Source organism: Podarcis melisellensis, assembly GCF_964234715.1.
Source record: "Podarcis melisellensis genome assembly, chromosome: 5".
Taxonomy (NCBI): Eukaryota; Metazoa; Chordata; class Lepidosauria; order Squamata; family Lacertidae; genus Podarcis; species Podarcis melisellensis.
Window position 1 is genome coordinate 82719178 of NC_138537.1, and position 25792 is coordinate 82744969.

Here is a 25792-nt window from a genome sequence, read left to right on the forward strand (position 1 = left end):
TTTTGTCATGCTGTTTTCAGTGGTTGTTGCAAATGGTTAATCCCTTGTTGTTTAATCAATAAATTATGTTTGGTTTCTTATGCGTACAATTGCTGAAGGGGCAAACTTTTGCCATTTCAGACTACAGGTGGGGGCTCACATTATGGGGGGGGGGTGTGCAAATCCATGCCCATAGAAAACTACCATCTCAGAGAGAAGGCTAAGCTAGAACACGTCTTCCTGAAACCTACCATTTGTATGCAGAGAGTATTCTATAAATGGAAGAACACTCAGTCATGTGAGCAGCCTGAAGTGCTACAGCCCAGGCACAGGTTTAACAACCTCTATGAGAACTAGGCCATGGTGCAAGCAGACAAGCATCCACTCACTGCTTCAGACTGATATTGTATATAAGGTGGTGGGTTGGTAGTGTTTTTGCCATAAATTAAGCTGTGAAGTATGGAAGCAGACACGAAGGAACCTCTTTTTATTCCCATCACTCTGGGCATTATAAAGCTTCAGAGCAAAAAGTGGTCCACAGCCAACATAGAGACTTCTAAACAAGGGGATAAAATAGTTGTAGCAATGGAAGAAAAAATATTATTTTAGCAGGGGAGTTCTGAAATGCAAGCTGAGAGAAATGACAGGAGGGGTTGCATGTATGCACTGATGCTCTGTGAGAGCAAAGAACATGACACTGGGTGCAAATTTCAGTTTCCAAAGGATCTCGGCTTTCATTAAAAAAGAACAACACACAAAGATTGTCTTACACTTCGAAAGATGAAATACAGTAGGCAAGGCCTGTCAAAATCTCAAGACTGGATTAGGACATACACTGGATTAGAATGCACATTTTTACATGCGGCTGAAATGGTTAGAATTCGCATTCACTGCCCTGGTAACAAATGACGCAGAAAGCAGTTCAAATCACTTCTATGACACTCCTTAACATATATAAAGTGTCCCAAGGGTTGGGGATGAGACTTCTACTTCACTCCTACCCTACTATGAATGTGAGGAACTGTAGAATAATTGTGCAAAATTAAAACGCTTAGCAAATTTTATTGAGGGGGTGGAGATTCTGATGTTGGAAACCCTTCAGAAAATGAGGTTGAGGACTCAGAAGCGGGAAGGCACGCAGGGGCAGGCAGGTCTAATTATTGGGTTGCAGCTTCAGACACTAAACAGGACTCAGTCTCAGTTTGTTGTTGAAGAACAACCTAAGCTATTTGTCAAAAGAAGGGTTAGAGTGGTAAGATCTGATTGCAAGACAGGAGAAACAGACCATAGAAAAGGAGATAGTTAGAACAAGTTGTACTGGCCAGAGTAGCAGCACAACGTGACATCTACACCTAGAGACATTGTGCAGTTTTCCACAGAGCTTTTTAAAGTCAAGATTATCTAAGCTCTTTTTAAAAAGTAGGAGATGATAAGGGAAAACAGAGGAGGAGATGGGCATGTTTTTGATCATGACATTATGTAGATGCCCCATAAAAAGTGAGCGAAGAAATAACTCACTTTCTATTCCACAGCAAATACCCAATGGGAAACTATGTCAATTTGTCTGCCATTTTGCAAGGTATTATTTTAGTGCACACAAAAATGTTTGGTAAATACAGTGGTAACCTGAGGTTATAGACGCTTCAGGTTACAGACTACGCTAACTCAGAAATAGAACCTCGGGTTAAGAACTTTGCTTCAGGATGAGAACAGAAATTGTGTTGCAGCGCAGCAGCCCCAGCAGCGGGAGCCCCCATTAGCTAAAGTGGTACCTTAGGTTAAGAACAGTTTCAGGTTAAGAACGGACCTCCAGAACGAATTAAGTTCTTAACCCGAGGTACCATTGTATACAACAGTAATGTACAGGAAGAAATAGTCTGGTAAGACTGCTGGTTGAATGGATAAAGAAAATGCAAAGTTTATAACTTATGGCAAGCAAGCCATTCTAAGTACAGTGGTACCTCAGTTTAAGAACAGTCTTGTTTACGAATGATTTGGTTTACGAACTCAGCAAAACCAGAAGTAGTGTCCCGGTTTGCGAACTTTACCTCGGTCTAAGAACAGAATCCGAACGGTGGAAGGGCACCGGCGGTGGGAGGCCTCATTAGGGAAAGCATGCCTCGGTTTAAGAACAGTTTTGGTTTAAGAACTGACTTCCGGAATGGATTAAGTTTGTAAACTGAGGTACCATTGTATATGTTTTACATTGGCCAAGGTGGAGCCAAGAAGTTAACACAAGCACATTCTGACTCATACTGAAAGCTTCTGAACTTGGAGAAGAAGTAGGAAAGAAGTAAAGCTTGGAAGGACGCGGTCTCCTTTACTAACAAGTAGTTACTGAACAGAGAAGGAAACCTTGAGGAATAAGAACAGGCTACTCTTCCTGTCAATCAACCCTCACATGTTTAGTTTGGTGCAAGCTCTATTGCTTTACTCCCAACAAAAATGGGTTTGCTTGCTCGTGGGGATGGGTGGAAGCTCTCTGAAGTGTTGCAAATACACTATGGAAACCAACAAAACGAAAAACCTTGATATTCATAACCACTTCTGCCTGAAATGGAACTCCAATATATTTTAACCACTTACATTTCCCCCCTTATTCATCTCATTGCACCATATTAAATGCGTTAAAGCAAGCACTTCCTATTTATAGTCCATGATTAAACATACTTTATGATTCCTCAGGTTAACTAAATGATAAAAAAACTACCCACAGGGGTTTTTTTTTTTAGATGGTTCACATTAAGAAGCTTCACACAGATATACAGAAAAATCAATTGCTAAGCATAAAGTGCAGCTCACATTAAGGAAACTACAAACTCTGACTAATTATGATAAGTTGCTATGTAAATTACTCTGTGACATTCCCAGCAATCAATTTCAAGTTTAAATAGATGAAGCCTCCGGCTGTAAACTGGGATAGGAACCTAACAACTGTATCAACCACCATCACCACAGTAAAGATTTGCAGTGATAGCGTGAGCCATATAATTACCTTTTGGGAAGCAAAAACTTATCTCTTTTTTATGCCAACATTTTTAAAAAAAGGAATACAGTTTTGCAGTGTGGAAGAGGTATATTGTACCCAATGCACATGCTTTGAGTCTAGTCCATCCATACACCCCCCCCCATTTTAGCAGTGATGGGGACTTCTGCCACCCCGCCCCCCTGTGCTATCAAAAGTTTCTTTGAAACAAGATGGGTATCCCATTAGTCACCTTTTCCCATACAAGTCCCTGCAAAGATGGCACATCATCATTCCACTTGTGGCTGCATTTGGAAAGCTTGGAACTTCCGCTCCTTGTTGAGGATGGGGGACTGCTTTTAAACTTCAAAGGTTTCGAAAACTTTAATTTACACCTGTGACAGAAAAATCCTACAAAACCATGTTCTGTTCCACACAATGAACCAGAAGGCATGGATCAACTCAGTTTGCTGCATATCACAGAGCAAACATATCCTCCCATCATTTCTTGACCCTGTTCATGTACAGGGGAAGTTACAGTTATGTCATTTATTTACACTAAATCTCATTTGCCTTTTTATTGCTCATTTCCCCAGTTTAGAGAGATCCTTTTGTGTTGTTGTGAGCTTTTATCACCTGCAAATGTGGACTCACTTCTTACTCCTCAATTAGGAACAGATCCAACTGGGAACAGGCATTTATTTTTTGCCATCCACTTCTTACTGCCCTGCACTGTGAATAGTCATTGTCCTTCTAACCACTGTCTGTCCTTTAACCAGTTTATCAGGACACACACTCTTTATCTCATAACAGCTAAGTGAGGGGCTTTATCAAAAGCTTTTTGAAAGTCCGTCCAAGTACATAGTATCTAGTGGAAGAGCCCATCTACATGTTTTTGACAGACTAGGGAACAACTCTAGGACTAGTGACGCACGACAAAATTCATGAAGACTAAATATTGCTGAAGACTTTCAATTGTTTGCAGCAGTAAGAAACAGGAACAAGCAAACAAAGGAGAAACAATTCATCCTTTTAAGTCAATGTCTATTTTAACTAAGATTCCATAGAGTTTACTTTGCTTGATCAAGAAACACTAATCATTCTTGATCAAGAAGCACTTTATTTTCTTTCTCCTGCAGGGTATTCCTGTGATAAAGCAATAGATACAGTAGTTGAAGATGAGGTATAGGAGGCTAATGTACATGGAACCTTTACAAGTTTTAACAAGGTCGCTGGTTACTTCAGCAATTAACCTTCTGCCTGTACATTTAAAGAAAAATGTCATTTCACTATTTCTTCTTACAGCAGAATTACTGTAACAGAATTGCTGATAAATATCAGAGCTTGAACACTGAAATTTCTCCATGTTCAAATGCAACAAATTCTTCCCATTCTTTTGTGCACAACATATGCACTTAAACCCCTGCAAAAACCTGAAACTTGGTAGGAGGAAAAATGGACATTTCAAAAGATTCACCAGTTTGGATTTAGCTCACTGTTTCTAATGCCATGAGTTAATAGGGGAAGGGAGCATCATGGTAGAGGACATACCTACCAGGCCGAGATGACTATAGGTAAAAGCCAAAGATAAAGGACGCCTGGACGGTTAAGTCCAGTCAAAGGTGACTCTGGGGGTACGGTGCTCATCTCTCTCCAGGCTGAGTGAGCCGGCGTTGTCCGGCTGTTCTAGGTCATGTGGCCAGCATGACTAAATCGCTTCTGGTGTAACAGAACACTGTGACAAGTGCCAGAATGCATGGAAATGCCATTTACCTTCCCTGCTGCAGTGGTACCTATTTATTTACTTGCACTGGTGTGCTTCCGAACTGCTAGGTTGGCAGAAGCTGGGACAGAGCCACAGGATCTCACCCCGTTGCACGGATTTGAACCGCCAACCTCCTGATCAGCAAGCCCAAGAGGCTCAGTGGTTTAGACCACAGCGCCATCCGTGTCCCCAAGATCACTATGCAGTAGTCTGAGTTTATTGTCAAAAAGAAAGCAATAGGCATCTTTAAATAGTCAGAAACATTAGTTCTTTTCAGCATTTATACATAGAATATGCTGAAGGGGAGCAGGGATACATGGCTAGTCAATTCCCCATGTCAGCAAGCCCTTCTGGCATGCCCCCAACACCTGTATGTTTGAAAAGGCTTCCAAATGCTCCCACTTTTGTACATGAACAATTGAGGTTCCCAGTGGAGAGGAATACCTTACAAGCACTGTGCATAGCAGAGCCATGACTGCCTGCCTGCCTACCTGCCTCCAGCAGCACCTGAAATTTAGTCCTGAGGCATGCAGTTCTTGAGAGTTCTCCCTGTCACCACCTTCACTCTGGTAAATTAACTTAGGGAAAGGAGGGAGGAGTAGCAGCAAGAAAGCCTCTGGGTGTTATCATGCTCCTAGTGATATCACTGAAATCCATTTGCAGTAGGGAGTTTAATAGAAACAAATTTGGAATGAGGACCTGAATTATAATAATCAGGTGAAAATAATTAGTTTTAATCAGTTCCATTCAGAAATGGGTTGGGGACAGTTCACCAAATTGCTTCCAAAGCTCCCCTTAGTTTTTTTAAAAAAATGGGATTTCATTTGGCATGGGGAGAGGGCCTGTGGTCAGGAGCCAAACATTTAAACTGCTTGGGCACATGCAACTAGTTGCTGGTTCTTTGGATCCACGACAAAGATTGCAAACTAAGCTGAGTAGGAAAAGCATAGCTTCTGTCATATTCTTTCCTTTGTTCTAAACGAAGGAAAAAATGAAGTGGAAATTGTGAAAATGCAGCCAAACACAGATGAGTTGGTTCTGTTTTTCCTCTTTTTGAGCCCCAAGCAGAGTTAATTTACAGCTGCCTTAAGTTGCTCACAAGAGATTCAGTCTTGTAAACAAGCCCCTCTGGAGATGAACAAAGGCAGTGGTCATTCTCTCCCTTAGCTTCAGGCTGCAAAGAATTCCCGAAAAGCTGCCAATATTTACATATGCAATAGCTGATTCAATCTTTTATGTGAGACTGAGACCATTCAGGGAATAGAAAAACCTTAGGAGTGAGATTCCAAAATGGCATGTTTATGTGTTTCATTCTTTTCTTGGTACACTCTTGACTCCAATTAGGTTTTGTGAGCTCAGAGAACTTCTTTGCATTCTAAAGAAAAAGTTGATGGCTCACATACAGTCTTCCAGCAGGATGTTCCAAACTCAATTCACAACACCTGGATTTCTGGAAAACATCCCTTAATTACTATTTCCTTGAGGATATATACACATTAACTGTCAAAATGAGCCAATGGTATCTTGCTAAGAGCCAGTTTTACCTGACCCTTGGATAATTTTCCCTCTCCTTATTCACACAGGGTGAAATCTGGCCAAACTTAAATATTTTTAACTTCATCTCAGACCTGCTTAGCAACTTCCCACTGAAATCTCAGGGACTTGAAACTTTGACTGAATTGCCTCCTTCTCCCGGCCCACATGGCTATGCAATTCAGCTTGAAATACAGAGAAGAATACTCACTGGTTTGAACATTTATTAAAAAATGTATCTTTAACCCTTCATAGGAGGGTTCTAACAGGGGTTACAAAATGAGAACATGCTGATTTGGTATTGGCTCCATTTATATGCTGTATAAATAAAAATAGTGCACTGCATAGCCCCGCCCCACAACACAAGTCTCTATTTGGTAAGGCTACCTTGTCGATACACGACTCAAATTCTTCCTTCGAGGAATCTATTGTATTATGCCTTCTGCAGAAGTGTGCTACTCTTCTGTTTATTTTATCCCAACGGCAACAATGCTCTCCACCCTGTTGTTCTTTGTTTCTTTATTGCTCGTCTTGTTTGTATATATTTTTTAAAAATCTAGCAAAATGAATCATCACAAACTATAAACCGTTTAAAAACTACCAGCTCTCGGGGTAGATTTACAAGTAGATTTATTTTTTAAAACTACTTGTATCTATCGTCCATCTTTCCCGAAGCTAAACTAATGCACAACTAAGTAGTTTCTTATTTATTAATATTATCTCCCTCAAAAGGCCTTCAAAATCTTTATGCGCTTCCTCAAATGGTGTAAACTCTCCTCAGAGCCTCAGTTTTCCTTACTAATGTGTGCTCAGTTTTCAGTAATTGATAAAACGGCAGTCTGAAATTCATCTAATCAAGTTAAGGATGTTTCTCTTATCAAAATAAAGAGCTACATGTAGCATAGCGTCTAAGACAATGAAGCTCACAATTTCAACCTGCCATTAACTCACCGAGAGGCCTAAGGCAAACCACTGACTTAGTTTGCCCTCTGATACTTGGTGAACAATAGTTGCCCACCTGGTAGTTTTGATTGCAACACCATGAATAAGTAACACTTTGAAAAATAAACCATGGATGAATACAGATGACCAACTTACCAAGTGGTAAATGCCGATATGTTTGCCCATATCGTAGTAGCTAAAGTGCAATGAAATAGACAGCCATGGCTGGCTCTGTAGGATTCCGCAGTGGCTGTAGTTCTACCCCTATTCACTGACTCTGTTGCTATGGAGTTTCTTGAATCAGTTGCCAGGAGCAACTTCACATCACTGGCTCCATGTTCTCTCCTGTAGCCCTTACAGATGCATCAGCACCCTACTCAGGTTGCAACAATTTATAGCAGTCAAACTACATATGGAGGGCCACAGGTTCCCTACTGCTATCACAAAGCATGACTACAGTTCTTTGGTATATTTAGTCACTTACTTTACAAGACTACCACCGAGAAAGGAGAAAAGATTGGAAAGCTGCATAATGAACAACTAAGGCTGCAATCCAAAACCATGCTGGAGTGAAGGGTGGGGGTAAATGGGGCAAAAGTCTCCCTTCATGCAGCCCTACGCCACTCTAGTGGCCTCACTCCTGAGGTGGGAATCTTCCCTTTCTACCTGCCAAAAGAGCATCCCATGGAAATCAGCAAGACAGGACATTTTACAGAGTGACTAAGTCAGTTCTAGATTCATTGGATTTCCAGCTGACCTCACTGTCAACACTTGATGATATCAGGCCTGACCTAGGCTGGAATAGCATGGAACAAAGTTTTGCCTGCCCCCCACCCTTCTGCCCTGGCCATTAAAAATACTTCCTTTACTGCAACTGTTCATTTCTTTCCATTTTCTATGAATACAGCATTTTTAGTTTCCGATGACCTGCGAGATAGGTAGATAAGATTTCTACCCTTTAATGGTAAACAGAGAATGATAAGAAGAAGCAAATGTCAAGTAAATGTGTACTAAAGTAATAGTAAATCACAACTTGAACTGTTAATTGGAAAATAAACATATTTTAGTATTTTTATCATTTACAGTTTTTTTAAAAAAAATAAGAGGATTCAGTTGTCAATTTAGCAATATGTAACATAATTGTTGTTGAAACTGAAGCAAATGTTATTTAATAGATTATCTCCCAGTAGAGTACCTGTAAGGCTTGTTGAAATCTGTTAAAAACTAATTTTGCCAAATACATTGCTCTTCTCAATATCTCAAAAGTTTGGTGCATTGTTTCCAGGGTGTCTACAGAGAGGTAGTAAAGTCTAATGGCCTTACAGTGAAGTTTTTCACCTCACAGTCGTGAATGACAATAGTTCCTTTGTGTGTGTGTGTCCATGTGTGTATTGTGGTTCTTTTCTTTCTTACCTCTGTGGTTGGTGAGGTCCCTTGATCCAGTTGGCAGAGGTGTATAGCTCATCTGAGGAGAAATGGAGGCAGCATCAGTTGTTGCCTGGGGGGAAGAAAGATAAATATAATTGATGCTAGTATGTATATTTCATTAAGAGGATACACTCACACATGTACACACAATGCAAAGTACAATATTAGAGATAAAATTAATTTTGCCATGTACCCAGAACTTTGATTGGATTTGGGAAAACGTAACTTTCAAGTGACTGACATGGTGAGCCAACTCTTGTTCACTTTTTAGGTTTTAATTGTTTTCATGTCTTGACTGTACCACTTCAGGCTGCAGGCAGGGGTTGATGTGATGGTATGCTCCCCCCCCCCCCAGCAGAAGCAAGCTGTTAAACCATGCTTTGAAACTTGCCCCAGCAGTGGCGTAGCGTGGGTTGTCAGCACCCGGGGCAAGACAAGTAATTTGCACCCTCTAACCCGTGGATTTGCGCCCCCTAACCCTACCCCCCAGATGTTGCGCCCGGTGCGGCCGGCCCCCCTGCACCCCCCACGCTACGCCACTGTGCCCCAGGAGTACTGAAGTCTTTATATCACCCACCATCCCACCTGAACACTAAAATGGCACTCTGGCAATCTGCAAGTCAGCTCCAGGAAATGGGGTCTGAAGCAGGCTTGATTTGAAGAGCATTACGGTATGCTGCCCAGAGGGTATCAGCACAACCAGCTTCCACATACCTTCACAAGCTACCTATGGAGAGAGCTCCACCTCTACCAGCTGCAGCTTTGACCACTGGATGTGGCCATCCTGCCTTGTAAGCAAGATTAACTACTCTCAAAATCCAAACTACACGGAATATATTAAGTAAAATAAACTATAAGAGGCGAGTATTAGTTTTTAAACAATAAATCTCAAACTCTGTTATGGAACATACTTAACTGTCCCATAACAACTGGAATATCAAATAAACCTATAAACCTTGTAATAACAGGTCTAAATTAATTTTGAAACAACCAAGCACACATTTAATTATTTCCTACTGGAGGCTGAGGAATTTTAGGCCTTACTATATTTACGACTAGGCATTCTAGGAAGAAGTAGCTTTGCTTTTTTCAAAAGCAAGAGACAGGTCTTATTTGTAAATCTGTATTATTCTAACATATATTACTTTAAAACATGTTTTAATATTAGGCCAACTTTTGTAGCATATTAGGCCAACTGCTGTAGCAGTACATTCCGACAGGAGTTACAAGCTGCGTTCAGAGCAACTAAATCCAGGTAACTACTCACAGAAGGATAATTACACCTACTGATCATTAAACCCATCTCAACTTAAAGTGTGAAAGCATGCATTTTGATCTAAAGAAGACACACTTTTTTTTTGTTTTTGTTCTGTAGGCGAAAGACTAAACCTACACAGGAAGAACTGCACATGCTAACTGTCACAACCAACATGGCTCTTTCCCTGTTCCCTACATACAGTGTAACAGTACACATAGTGGAAGAGACAAGACTGTCTACCATTCCCACACTCTTCCCAGACAGGCATGTGAATTACACCAATCACATTTGCAGCATCGGAGGCATGAAATACTAACAGGGTGCACACACGTGTGCACACTGGAATATTTTCTAAAGGAATCTGCAATATCTTCCCAAAGTATTAAGTATAAGAAGCATTTAGTAGTATGGACTGGCCCTAGCCAAAAGGGAGAGACAGTTGAAACATGTGCTTATCTTCACCTTTAGCAACCAAGGTGAATATAAGACATTCAGCCCATTCCGGCTTTGGACAGCTCCAGCAGACAAGTCTGATGTTTTCAGTGACTCTGAAATGGTATGCAAAGCACAGGTGCATACACTACACTATATTTTGACTTTGTCTGCAAATCTAGGTAGTATGTTTAAGCTTTTGTCACTTATTTAAAGAATGACCTACAAACCCCCACCCCACCCCCAGTTTCTCCAATGGATAAAAAAAGATGACGCGGCTCCATTTTAGACCTTTCAGATATTTTCTGTCTGCACAAGGGCTCTTAGTTGAAACCCTGATAATAGCAAAGATTTCTCTTCGGTACTTTTAATCTCAATTTAGGCTGTTGACAGTTTGATGATAGCTTTTCTTAAAATTACTGGAAGGAAACTCTGCCTTTTCAGCAAATACCACTGACAGATCAAAATTCAAGAACTTCCAAAAAGGATACTGGTGTGAAGGGACAATTTAGCTTTATTTTCCATGTTAAGAAAAGGAAGAACAGAAGGGTTTCAGATAGGTCTTTTCGTGCTCTTCTGTGCATAATTCCCTGTCAAGGGTACAAGAGTCTCATTACCTCTGCACTAAGTGTTCTGTTACAAATGCTAGTTAATTCTACATCAGGACTATTTTGCACAAGTGGTGACTGGCTGAAAAATTCACATAATGCGAATAATGTCTGTATAAAAGAAAAAAAAAAGGAAAAAAGAGCGTCAATTGTTTCTCATTTTTAACTACTGAATGACACCATGCCCTTACCAATTTTCCAAAAGTGAATTGTAAAGAATTATGATTCTTTAATATTTGCCACAATATTTTGATACTGAAAGGATTGATGTGCGACAGCTCATGTCTACAGATAGTTCTGACAGTCATATCTGAAGTTTCAGTTACATTGCAAAAAATGACCTTGAATGGATCTTGCTGACAGATACAAAAAAGAAAGAGAAACAAAAATGAAGATATTTCTCCTGCCTAAGAGAAAACTGGCAAATTGTTTCCAGTCTGAATGTGTTAGCTACTGTCCCTGCCAACCACCATTCCATATTTATTCCAGACAAACTGAATTAATTTACCAAATGTACTTAAGACACCCAGGAAACATACTATTGATTAGCTTCATATCCTTTACTGCTATTCTCGTGCCACCTCCAGTAAGTAATGGAAAGGAGGGATCAATTGAACAGTCTGATCCATGTCCTGAAGCAGGGGTGGGGAACATTTTCCAGCCTGAGAGCCACATTAACTCATGAGTAACCTTCTAGGAGCCACATACTGTGGTGGGAGGGCCAGATACAAACATGGATGGAAAAACACCTCTCCATCCTTCTTTCAGGCAAGCAAGAGAACTATCACAAATACACATTACAGCCAGATGAAAGCACTTAAGAGTGTGGTCTCTGGGAATGGGCATGACATAGAAAGTCTCAGGGGCAAAACAGAGAAGTCTGGAAGACAGCACTTGCCCTCTCATCCTTAGGTTCCCCACCTCTGAGCTAGTGCAGCAGTGGGGAATCTCCGTCTCCTAGGTCTGATTCGTCCTACCAAGCCTTGGAGGTTGGTCAACTTGCAAAGGAGGAATCAGGACTGCACCAGGAAACTGGGCATCAAGGGACCCACCCTAAACACAGTGCATAGATGTGGGTGTGTTCATGATCCAAGATCTTGGTGCAGGTTTTTGTCTATACAATGGGCAATGGAGAGGGCCCCTTTCTCAGCTTGAAGATCACAACTTCCAAGCTGTAGTACAGGGTGATGATTGAACTGGCTTGTCATGCTCTGGCATGACGAAAAGCTTGGAAGAACCAAGTGATCTGAAATTGACCACTTTGACCACCCCTAAAAGAAACTGAAGTTCACTATGTCTAGGCAAGGAGGGGAAAAAACCTGCCATGGAAGCCTTAGAAGAAACATCAGTCAGAAAGTTAGACAAGAAGTTGTATTGTCTCTTTTTAAAGAATACTGAATAGCAATAAAAAACTCCTGGCTCCACCCAGATACAACTAAGTCTTGTGCCACCGTGCAAGCCACCTTGCGCCACTTGTCACATAATCACTGTCTGCAACATTCAATGTACATGCATACAGGCATAGGAACAAAATGGGGGGTCAGGGTTTGGCCCTGCCCAGACCCATAATTTGAGGTCCACCAGTAGATATCCATGCTATCAGTGACCATGAAGAGCCACTGAACTTATGCATCCTGCCCAGGGCTGGAGATCAGAATACAAGCACCCTGGATTCCTGGTTGGCTCTCAGACCCCCACCCATCTCTCCAACAGCTGGAGGAGAGACAAGAAGCCAGACAGGAGTTTTAGGGAGCCTGAGTCTACTTGTGGCAGATAAAGTAAAAACTAAAGGTGATTATTTTTCAGCTCTTCTACCCCACTCTGACTGGCAACCAGGAGAGGGTGAATTATCCAGCTTATCATTTTTTTATTATTTGTTATATATATAAATCTAACACCCTTCATCATAAGATATCAGGGTGGTTCACAGAATCAAAAAAAGCTCCCAGTCTGAGCTGCTTCTTGGTGAATCTATAGCTCCAAGCTACAGCCATCCTGAACTGGGAAACGCCACCCTGGAGTGGTGTTGTGTGGAACACCCCTAAAAAACTTTCTAGAAGAAGAAGAAGAAGAAGAAGAAGAAGAAGAAGAAGAAGAAGAAGAAGAAGAAGAAGAAGAAGAAGAAGAAGAAGAGTAGCAGCAGTAGTAGTAGTCTGGACTTGATATCCCGCCTTTCACTCCCTTTAAGGAGTCTCAAAGCGGCTAACATTCTCCTTTCCCTTCCTCCCCCACAACAAACACTCTGTGAGGTGTGTGGGGCTGAGAGACTTCAAAGAAGTGTGACTGGCCCAAGGTCACCCAGCAGCTGCATGTGGAGGAGCGGAGACGCGAACCCGGTTCCCCAGATTGCGTGACTACTGCTCTTAACCACTACACCACACTGGCTCTCGAAACACTGGCACTACTGAAATTATTTCCCATTTCACTTTTTTTTGGGGGGGGGCTGGATAGAATCTGCTGAAAATGCCATGAGAAGTAGTAACAGCATTAAGGTAACGCATGTAATGTTGAGGCCTTCAGACATCCAGCGTGCCTAAGTGCATACACACTTAAGCAGCCTTTAGATTTCTGCAGGAGCGATATGCAAAGCAGGGCTGCAATTAACTGTTAAGGCAGATATGCAAACACTGCTGCAAGCTGCTGCTACCTTACCTTCTCTACCCATAATGTTAAATAAGGCAAAGTTTTACAACTTGTGCCATCCCACTGAAACTCAACATTCTTGCTTTACCCAACCTCAATGGAGGAGGAAATAGGAAGAGGCGGCCTGGAGCCATTGGTTTCAGTGGCAGTCCTAGTTGGGAAGTCCTAGCCTTGATGTAATGAGCAAATTAAATACTAGCCTTGAGTAAATAAGACTCTCAAGCTGCTTTTTCAACAACGCTGCAATACCTGAAATGGAAATGTCCCTTAAAAACGTTGTGATCGTTTTATTTTCACTTCAGCAATGGCAATTGCTTATGAAAAGTAGGATTCTGTCAAACCGTTTGTCTTGCTTTATAGGATGCAACGTTGCTGTATTCCAAGGAGACTTGTTAACAGTTGGTATCCTTCCATGTGCCGCAGCTTGCGGTTATGCCTGTTGAAGGTGGTGTTCCCCTACCTCTGACTCTTTAAATATTTATCCAGGATATGTGAGAAATTGTGCTCATTTCTATCGCATGCTATAAATTCTTCACACATGCACACACATCAATAACCATAATAGTCACTAATATATTGCACCTGACAAAATTTTACAACACAGGAAGAACAGCAGTAAGTCAACATCCTCTCTGAAAAGGATTCAGAGCGTGCAATGAGCACTTACAAAAAGGACACTGAAAATCGTTAATTGCATGCACACGCACACACACACACACCCCTCATTTCCAACACTGAATATATTAACCATGACATACAGTTAATTAAAAGGAGCCAGTGCGGTGCAATGGACAGTGTCCGACTGGGAACACTTTGATTCATACTGCTACCTACCTAGTGGCTCTGCTTCTTGAACCAGGAATACAGGGGTGCCGAGACAGATGGCACAGGCTGTGTATTCACTTAGGCTTCAGAATCCCTTTCAAGCACAAAAATGTATAAGTTCAGACCCGATGATTGCCAGGCAGTATGAAGCATCTGCCTTGGCCAGCACAGTATAGGTCTTCTGTCTTCGCCAGGCAATAGGCAGTACTTCCTGTTTGCTGTACTCTAGGCTTCTAGCTCTAACACCTGACCTCCAGGAATTCTGAGTTTTGGACACCCCACCCTCAGCTTGACCTTGACACCTGGTGCCCTTTCACTATTGATCAGCTAGTTTGGCTCATATGGTTGTTAGAAGACAATTAATCTATACACCGGCTCTGATCTCTCTCTCTCTCTCTCTCTCTCTCTCTCTCTCTCTCTCTCTCTCTCTCTCTCTCTCTCTCTCTCTCTCTTTATTTCTGGGTGGCTGCAAGAATACAAACGTGAGGAACAAAATAAACATTGCTGATAGCAGCTTAAACCCAAGAGCGTAAGACAGTCAAGATAGCTGGCCTATTTAGAAAAGAGATGTAGTAGTTACAGACGGATTCTAGGATAAACATTTGTCTAGAAGCCAAAGTCTTGCAATTCAGGTAAACAAGTACACTACAAGACAATAGTTTCACAATACATTCAAAGGTGCATGTTGCAGGCTGTGTGCTTATGTCGTATTTACTCATTCTTAATGTGCATAGCTTATGTGAGGGCCCCCAATTGGAAATACTACTGTCTGGTTTCAGCATCATGTAGTTCCCCCCCCTCCACACACACTATTTTTAATGAAAAATAGAAAGACTCTAGCCGTCACCTCTTGAAATATAATAAAAATAATGGCTTGATCTTTTGCTTATGATATAAATGCACACTTTACATCATTCCAGGACTGCACATCCACTTCATGTCATTTCTCCATCCCATCTATAAAGTGAAGCTGGATAGATGTTTACCAGTGCAAGGATATCCAATCTTTTCGGGCTCATTGATGAATTTGCAAACCAGATAATAATGGTGGGCACAAGACCCCATGCCATCCACAACTAATGCAAACGTTGACAACAGTCACAAAATAGCCATTCACATTTTCATAGGTCACATTTGCAAACTATGAATGTGTATGACTGCTGGATTTTTCAGTTGCTATTAACTGGAGTTTTTTTATGATAGTTGATAAATACAGTATGCATTCTCATCATTTCCCAAAAGGGAAGCCCTATTGCCCAGGGTTGGAAAACTATTTACACAGGAGTGGCACAAAGAGGATGGCAAGTGGCAGGCTAGGTTTCTCCCTCAAGAAAAAAGACTAATGTCCTCAGTACTTGACTTTTATACTGACTTTTATACTGGGCCATAAACACACTTTGGTGGTTGTCACACAATAACTTCAGCATCAAAAGAAAAGTTCCAAGTGAGAATGAACTATCAATGACGTAGCTACAAATAAAACTTGTACATCACCTGAAACACGCTATTTTTCAATGGTGTTCATTCATTCATTCATTCATTCATTTCTATATCAGGCATTCATACCACCATCAGGGGTTCATTCATCTGAACATGCTCCAACATCATATATACTGTACTAACAATGCTCTTCTGCTGTTTACATAGCACAAACAGGTTACTGTCTATGCAAAAGAATAAATGGACACAAATCCAACATCAACAATGGCAACTTTAATATACAATGGTACCTTGGTTTACAAACTTAATCAGTTCCGGAAGTCTGTTCTTAAACCAAAGCGTTCTTAAACCAAGGCATGCTTTCCCATAGCAGCGGGGGACTCAATTTACACTCAGCAGGAAGCAGATCATGTTCTGCTTCTAAGGCAAAGTTCACAAACCAAAACACCTACTTCCGGGTTTGCAGCGTTCTTAATCTAAGTTGTTCATAAACTACGCTGTTCTGAAACCAAGGTACTTGTGGGAGGATATTTGAGTTCCTATGATACTCTATTGTTGACCAGAAAACCACAGGTCAGCAAAAAGACTTCAACTAAAAGATTTCAAAGGAAGGCTTCAGTATGAAACTGCCAAACTATATCAGATATTTGAAGCTTTTTCAACTTGAACTTAATTGAGATTGAAATTATATTTTTTGCAGCCCAGAAATAACTGTCTCTCTTTCAGTGTAAAATTAATATAGTAAGAAATACAATATTATCAGTCATTGCTGTAGTGAATCTATTTTGTATAGATTTGGTTCTGCAAAGAAATGCAGCAATCCTATTGCTACCCAGAAGTGAAGTAGAGGGCAAATTCAGGACAATACATGGGTGACAGGGTAACTGACGGACCTGGATTCTCTATGCCAGTAGTTCTCAAAGGATGTGGCATGCCACACTTGTGTGGCAGGAGAGGATGGCAAGTGTGGCAGGAAGATTCAAGGACAATCAAAGAAACATTTAAACATTTCACTGTGGTATGGTATAGTATCATTTAAATAATAATAATAATAATAATAGCAGAATATGTATAGATATCTTTTCAAAATTAGACCCAGAGCATCAAGTGATACTGCAAACTCACATCTCTCATTGAGATTCTATACACACTTAAGGTACATATGTAAGTGGCTCAATTTCAATACTATTTTGGGAATGAGTCATTTTCTTATGTATCTGCATTGTTTTATACTTTCTGCATGTCCTGTGATCATATTAGAAAATAGTTGCGTTCTTTGTTATCAATCAAGCACTGCTAGGAGTTGTTTCTTTTTGTTTTTCAAATTATTTCTTATCAATAAAACATTTGGAGTTTCTGAAAGTGTGGCCCAGAGAAAAAAGCATGAGAAACACTGCTCTGTGCACTGGCAAGTGAGTGAGGTCATAGTGAAGCTTCCAGCTTTGCAGCAGCTTAGCACAGAGGAAACCAGAATGTAGGAAAATAATCAAGCAGAGGCTCCATGCTTCTTTCATTTTTGAGGATAGACTAACACCTATTTGCAAAATTGTTTCCATTTCTCATTATAAATTAATGGTTGCATTTCAGCTGGTTGAAGCTCACAATGTTTTATACATTGAACCTATGAAATCAGAAATTCAGTGCAACATACTCCCAGAAAATTATGCATAGCAGTCATGATGAGCCTAATACAGTCGTATCTGTTCTGGAAGACTGAATTCTGAAATGTTCGAAAACCAAAAACTCAGTATGTAGCTGTGTGGTATATTTGAATTCTGAGGCGTGTTTGAAAACCAGAGCATCGACTTCTGGGTTTATGGCATTCAAAAACTGAAATGTTTGTAAGTGGAGATGTTAAAAAACTGAAGTACCACTGTACATTGTTTTTTGTGTTATGTACTACTGTTAAGAAGCTGACTTATGCCTTTTGTTCATCCAACTCAGAATTGTCCTACATTGACTGGCAGTGGTTCTCCAGGGTTTCAGGGTCCCGGGGTCAAACCTGGGATCCTCTGCAAAGTAGATGTTTGACCCCTGAACGACATACAGACCTTCCCTTTCAGCTATGGCTTTTTGAGGGGTGTGGCTCTTTGGGTCTATCACGATGAGTTCCTGCACATCAAAATTTACCACCACACAACTTCTGCTTCCCATTGCAACTCATGGTATTCTGACCACACTGTTTACAAACTTTACTGATCATTCTTATCTCTCGTCTTGAGGATCACACTTCTTTCAACTGAAAAGCTAGGCTTTAATGCACAAAAGCAATGACACAATAAATTTGTTAGTCTTTAAGGCACCACAGGAATGTTGGCTGTTTTTGCTGCAAGAGGAAAATAAAGTGGCCATGCTGGAAAGGTATGATGTAAACATTATACACATGACAATGTTATTTATCAGCTTGAAAGAAGAAAGACTTCTTCTTAAGGAAGGTACAAACAGCTTGCCTCCTACTGCAAAATGGGTTTCAAGTGAGAGGAAGGTCTGGGCTCCTGTGTGATTTATAACCAGTGACTGTTATGTTTCAGATGATCCAACAGGTGGCATGCCATTCCTGCCCAGTCCAGTAGCTTAGAGACTTTCCTTGCTAATGGCCCCAGGAGCTTATTTTTCATTTTAAACATTGCAATGGCACAGTATACATTGGGGGGCATCCATGTTGGTAAACTTGCAGAATAAATTAGTCATAAAGAGTTATTTTAATTAGGACGAAATACCATCTGTATGGCATTATCGCAAGTGGACTAATCTTTACCAGCTTAATGAGATGACCTGCTAAGTAACCCCACATAAAAGCAGCAACTTGTTTCAAAAAGTGGTTTTTCAGACATTTGACCATGGCCCCGAACAACAGACAAGCACTTCATTATGGGTGAAAAAACCTTTACTTTTCACTTTATCCGCCACAAGTAGACTCAAGATGCCCCCTAAACAGACCTTATTGTTGCAATGTGCTGACGATTGCAGGAATTATTATAACAAATGTATTAAAATGAATGGAAACAATATTTTTAAAGGCAATAAATAGGGTCCTGATTAATCTCAGAAACTAATGGTTTATTCTGGCAAATCATTAGCAATTATATTGTGAAGGAATGTATTTGTTACCACTATAACTTTATTTCCAGCCCAGGAGAAAGCAAGTATGTTAAAAACCTATATTCACGATAAAACTTTTAGCTTTCTCTTCCATCATTTTATTCCACAGCCTGAGAAAAGCCTGAAGAAAACTAAAAACAGAAGCAAACATCAGGATGTGTTAAGGTTATTCTGTGCAACAATTCAGAGAGAGGATCAGTGAAGAAAACCTGATCCATACAACCATAGCTATGGAAGGAAATGCTAAGTCTTTGGAGAGCAAGTACATCATAGTGGATAGAAACTTGGATACAGAGACTAGGTTTCAAATATGCAAAGTTCATTGAGTTCATTGTGTTACCTTGGGTCAGTTGCTAACTTACAGAATGTTTGGTATATAGCTAAATCATGTTCAGAGAAGACCTATTGAAATCAATGGATTTAAATTACTTTTTAAGTCCATGGATTTAAGTGGGCCTGCACTGAATATGACTAATGTTGGATATCACCCAATACACTACAGAGACTTTTCCTCCTGCTCAGTTGCTACAGGCTTTATATAACACTTTATAATACCGAAACTGAATTACATTTGATCCAAACATTCACATCCTCTTTATTTATAAAATTTCTTAGGTTGCCTTTTTGCTAAAAAAATTGGACTCAAAGCAGCATACTAGCCATAAAAAATGCAATAATAAAATAAGGAAAGGAGCATATTTAAAACACACCATTATTAAAAGCAGATTAAAATAACATAAAAGTTAAAATGAGGGTTGCTGGGTTAGTCTTTATTAAAGAAAAGTTTACTAAAAGAGTCTAGCTTAAGAAATTACTTTCATGGGACGTTTCCTAGTTCATCAGATGCTAAAGTAGAGCTGGAGGCTGAAAGTCACATAAATGTGTACAGCTCATACTATAGGTCCCCACGGAGATCAGAGAAATATTGAAATAGACCATTAACTGATTTCTCTGACTTACAGTCCACAGTTTCACTCTAGAACCCGATGAAATGGATGAACAGCTATGAAGTCTCATGCTCTGTTGGGGGGAAAAATCATTTCTGTAAGGCTGAAAGATCCAACTGGACTCTTCTAGTTTTGATTTATCTCACAGCTGTGAATTGTAGAGGTGGGTAAATATTCTATAAAGAGTTCATTATTAAAACCTGACCCCAAAGGAAAAGTGGAAGTAATGGAGACAGCTGAGTTGGAGAGAGAACAGGAGCGTGAGAGTGAAAGGAGGAGGAGGGAGGAAACCTTTCCATAAATGAATGAAGACTTGTTAGTTCCTCTGAATATGGATAAATAGTGGGCACCAGCAGGGACCACTCTGACTTCATTCTCTTCTTCTTCAGGCACTTTTAAGACAGGGCACTTGGTCTTAGGGTGAAGGCAGACATAAAATGTTAAGTATGGTGGTTTCTCAATGACACATTTGCTGCACTGAAAATAAATGCATCAGAATGCCACAAATGTGTCTTAAAAGTTGTCTTCCAAACTTGGAATGTTTTGTTTGTTTCTATCCTTCCACATTTCCCCAAGGGGTAGCCATTTGAGTGTGCTGCAGAAAAAAAGGAGGGGTATTGCAACACCTTAAAAACTAACAAGAACATCTAGTCCGTTTCCACCAGATTCATAAAGTGTTCTATCTAGGTGGGGATGGGGAAGATATTTGATTCAGTATTCATTTAAAGCTATCAAATTCACACTTTCCAAAGTAATATGCAAACCAAAACACAGTTTATCCTTCAAAATTCACACTGAACTGACTTTGCAATGCAGTTCTCCAACCAAACAGCGATTACGAAAATGCATATATTAGGGGAAGCTGTGCATAAATAGGAATATATTCATGAAAACAACATACAAAACTGCATTATATATGGGGAAACTGCTTGCAAGGATGTGTACATTAGCCAAAACTGCATATAAAAATGTGTTTATTAGGAGAAAGTCACAATAAATGCTGGTGAATTTTCATGATGATTAAAAAAATAGTAATCACAAATTGCTACAAAATGTGGAGAACTGTACATATCTGTAGGTTTCTTTTCTGAGCTAAATGCAAATTCCATGTAGAGACAGGATATATCTTCTATAACTACCACATCCATCCTGATTGGTAGGGGCCAGTGGTTAAAGACAACACAAAATAGGCCTGTTATGCTTGGAGACCGACCACACTCCTCCAAATGCTTCACCCTCTGATGGAAGCAGAGAGAGGCCTGTGGTCCATCTTAGCCAATCCGCTCTCAACCACAGCTGTTTTTTCAAAAAATACCAAGTCTTAAATGATGCTCTATTCCAAATGAAATAGCATTACTCTTTTTCTTTTTTTGCTCTTGTGAAACCTAAATGCCAGTGTAAACTAAACATTTCTAGGTAATTTATTTCAGGATTTAAAGAAAATAACAGTTCAACATTTCAGACATTCTTCAGCTTAATGAATAGTGCCATTGTCTTACTTGCAATCAACAGTGCGAACTTTACATTTTACAACAAGGACATTGGTGTTGTTTTTAACATATTTTCATATAAGATGCTACTTTAAAATAAAGCACACACACACAAACAAACAAAAACAAAGCTTCGTTGGCATTGGCTGATGGGGGAAAGAAGGCATAGGGCTGTTTTTCAAATTTTATTATGATTATAGTTACAATTGAAATGAAAGTTTATACATACAAACATAGCAAGGAAAAATGCAAAGTTTGATATGAAAAGTATTCTTCTATCTTTACTTCTCACTTGTTTTATACAGTACGGGCATGTCAGGGATAAGCAAAGTTTAAAATGGCCTGAGGGTACAGCCTCGCTTAGTGAGGAACCACATCCTATGCATGATCAGGCTTTATAACCGGCTTCAGGTGCAGAAGGAGAAGTGACATGAAGTCTCTGGATTGTCTGGTAATAGTAGAAATACTGGGAATCTTGCCCTGGGGCCTTTGCCCTACTCAGCCCATGTACTTTCTTGCCAGTCTCTGAGCTCAGGCTTCTTCAGCTCAAGCTGCAGACTCGAGAGGTCCTAACTTGAAATCCCTATGTCTTGGCAGACAGGTCACTGCTGCTTACCAGGAGGAGTGAGGTGGCTGGGAATTTAGCATGGTGCAAAGGTATTTGCGGTGCCAATCTGGCACTCCTGCCAAGGCATTTGCATGGTGCTATATTCCTTGTTGCCTTGCCTCTCTCACCCCTGGTAAGTAAGAGCAACCCATCTGCTGGAAGCTAACAAACTGATTCTGGCCAATCCAGCAAGGTGCTCCTGGCATTCCATGTAAAATCTTATGAATTGCCAATAAACCTATTTGCAACCTCTAAATGGCCTGTTTGCAATATTAACACCTCTACAAGCAGTGCATGCAGTGACAAAGAATACTGTTGAAACTGGGCACCAGGAGATGGACATTCATGGGTCTATATCTATTTTCAGACATTCACCAGATCATGAGGGATTCACAGCATTCCCTTGTGACTGTGCACATCTTTCCAATTGTGGACATATATTTCAGTGCTCATGAATCTGATGATGTAGGCTATTGCCAACAAAAGCACTTACTGCCATAAACCAGGTAATTTCTGTAAGTAATGCAGCACTGTTTCAGAACTAAGAAGGCACCAAAAATTCTACTTGATTGTCATATGCAAAGGAATCTCTGTCTGCTGAAGGCCACCCCATCTCTTTCTTCCACCTTACAGAAAAATGTGTGGTTGAGAGCTGGGTGTAGCTGGATCAGAAATGTTAATCAAGGCAAAAGATTTCTTATTCATTTAAGCTTAATTGAGTGAAATCGATAAGCGCCTAATGTATGGACATTATTTTGGGGGGCTCCTGAATGCCAAAAAATTATGAGCCAGCAATCTGCTTTGGTGAATCAGACCTTGAATTTCCATCTAAAAGTAGCTTTGAATTATGACTGGAGATAAGGTGTAAATGTGCAAGGGAATTTTATCCATGCTTCTCCCATGAATCATAAATGAGGGGGGGAAATTACAGTCTAAATTGCACTTAAAAGGAATAAAGTCTTTTCATGTCATACATGATTTATCAAAATGATCTCATTTTAAGGGTACTGTGGTTATCTTGATTAATAACATTAGTAAGCATGATGAATAGCCCCTTTAATGGTAACACAGAATTTATCGGCAAAAAAAATCTACTTTTATCCAAAAGGGTAGGAAGTAAAATATACAAAGAAACAATTCATTGCAGATACTGCTTGAGTAAACTTTCTGCAAATATATTTTGATTTGGTGTGTGTGTGTGTGGGTGTGGGTGTGTGTGTGAGAGAGAGAGAGAGAGAGAGAGAGAGAGAGAGAGAGAGAGAGAGAGAGAGAGAGAGAAGGGTAGGGAAGGGCAGGGGGGGCGTTAAGTTTATTCATCTAACCATGGTTTTATGTGCTGGCAATGGACAAACAATTTATTGTCAAGCTCGTTTCAAAATGAATAATGAATTTTCTTAGGCAAAACCACTGCAAAAGTCAACAGGTCATGAGCTGGCCGCAAACAGATTGAAGAGATTGACGGTGCTGTAAAAGGGCACCAGTGTACTGAGGTTTCTCAAGCTAGTTTTGGAAAAGGGCAGGCTTCGCCTTTCAGGAAGGCTAGCGCTTCCTCCTCTCCTATGACCTACTTTAATATCCTCTCCAGTGCTTTGCTTTAATATCCTAAATGCCTCCCTTCTAATTTCTTCCTTACCCAGCCCCCTACCTCCCTTCCTATAATAAAATAGGCCTGATTCAGTCTGCCCTGACTAATTTCCTTTTGGAATGACAGATCAGAGGCCTTATTACCACTGTTCCTTTTAGACACATGAAGCCCCCCTCATAACCCTGCCTCTCATCCACAATTAATCTTTCCAGTTGCCACACTATTAACACTACCACCCACAGTCAGAGGATGCCTTAGCGTAGCTGGACCCCCAGTTCCCCACTGAAGCATCAAAGATGTCAATCACATGCTAGTCAGAAAGTTGCCTGCTGTCAACATCAGAGGTTTTCATCCTCTTCTGCTCACTGATCAAACATTTCCCCCCCTCTCAGAAGATTAATTCAAAGTCCCCACCCATTTCCTCTTACTCCTTTCAGTTTACTCAATGACCCATCTTTCCTGTATGAAAAAGGGAAGCAACAAATAATAGAAACCCTTTCAAAACAAAAGAAAGGACAAAGTAAAATTTAAATCCCAGCTGTTATCAAACTTTCTCTCTCTCTCTCCTCTTTCCACTCCCACTGCTTAAACACCTCTAAAAGCTGGGATTAAGGACTAGTCTTAAATGCCTTTCTATGATCAAAGGCCACATGACTTCACAAAATCATAAGGCAATGCTGGTTCCTAAGGAGATCAAAATTGATTTGTTTTACTGTAATGTACTGCACATTTATAAAGCCGGTCCATTTGCTTCCTTTGATTTTCAAGGTTTTGCAATTGTTGGCTGATTGCATTTCTGCCCCACCCTTCAACTCAAGCCTCATAGGGTGGCTCATCATGATAATAATACGGGCTGAAATATAATAACTCATGACAATAATTCTAAGAATTATGATAGAAATGAGATCTCTAAGTACAACAGAATATTACATTAACTGATTTTGATTTCTATCATTGCTTCACACAGCCATTTGTCTCTGTAACAAGTTGTCTTTGTGTCGTCACTTTGCAGCACAGGTCTTGTCCAACACATGTTGGACTCTTGGGTTAGCACACACTCAAGCTTAATTAACACATACTATACTGAAATTTGAGGCTGGCCAGGTCGTTGTAGGCCTGGATTATCAAAGTTTTTGTAGCCCACTGTCATAGGGATTCTCACAATAGGGTGTGTGGAAAAACAGCTGTCTCAAGAAAGAGAGAGTGTATATCTGACTGAATCGACCTTGTGTGCATTTCAAATATGTTAAAGTACTTTCTTTCATATGAACCACCACCATTCCCCCGCCCCCCCCCGTTTTTAAAGGAAGGGTGATGCAAAGCACAGTATGATCCCTCGCCTCTCACTTGCAAGTGCTCTTCCATGAGGAGTGTCTCCCCTTCCTTAAAATGGCCAACTGGCGCAATATGACGTTTCCCACCCCTGATTTCAGTTTATCAGAAGTCCTTTTTGGAGAGAGTAAGGTTTAGTGAAAGGAAGATCCCACATTTCAGCTCATGCCTAGAACCTCCCAGCTTTTTCAAGTCACCAAATGAATCCTTGCCTCATAATCCTTTTTTTAAGATGAGCAGTCAATACGATTGTGAACAACAGGACTTTAGGAGATTCCAAATAGCATTTTCTTTATTCTTATGGCATAGCTTCTTTGTTGTTCTACTCATCATATTTTGCCTTTGTTGCCAATAATTGTAGGCTGTTTTGCAACTGTTGGGGATCTTAATAATGGCGTTTTAACCACTTGTGTTAAATTTCTTGTGTTTTACTGTGTAAAGGTGACATATAAATATAAAAATATAATGAACCCATATTGAGTATTTATGGGAAAGGTCTAGTTCAAATACTACCTACGCTACACATAGAGACCACGATCTAGCAACTATACTAGCAGTGGAGTTTTGTTTTCTGACATTAAGTAAATCTAGGATGTCTTTACACTATGTTAAGGGGGAGAAACTGAGCTGTACCTGAAGGTTCTTGCCACACAGCTCAGTTAGCAGAAGGGGGTGCTACAGCGTAACCTTTTAAAAGATGCAAATGGATAAACGTCTTCTATGTTTAAGATAGAAATTTGGGCACCAGGCATATTCAAAATGATTGGACATGTATTCAGTACAAGAACCAGGTTATTACTGCACTCTGGAAAGTTTTAATAGCGGTTAGAACAATGCAGGTTTATGCACTTACACACAGGATTTATTTATAATGTTGTTTCTTATGAAAATAGAACTAGGCCTGCCCTGCT

The 25792-nt window shown here is 40.3% G+C and overlaps 1 protein-coding gene across 1 annotated transcript in view; it reads right to left on the reverse strand.

The window, feature by feature from the left end:
• Positions 1 to 25792, reverse strand: part of LRMDA (leucine rich melanocyte differentiation associated) — a 733109-nt gene that overhangs the window by 118731 nt on the left and 588586 nt on the right. Inside the window, 1 exon segment of the mRNA XM_081913871.1 lies at positions 8598 to 8682. Coding sequence (XP_081769997.1) covers positions 8598 to 8682 — 85 coding nt within the window.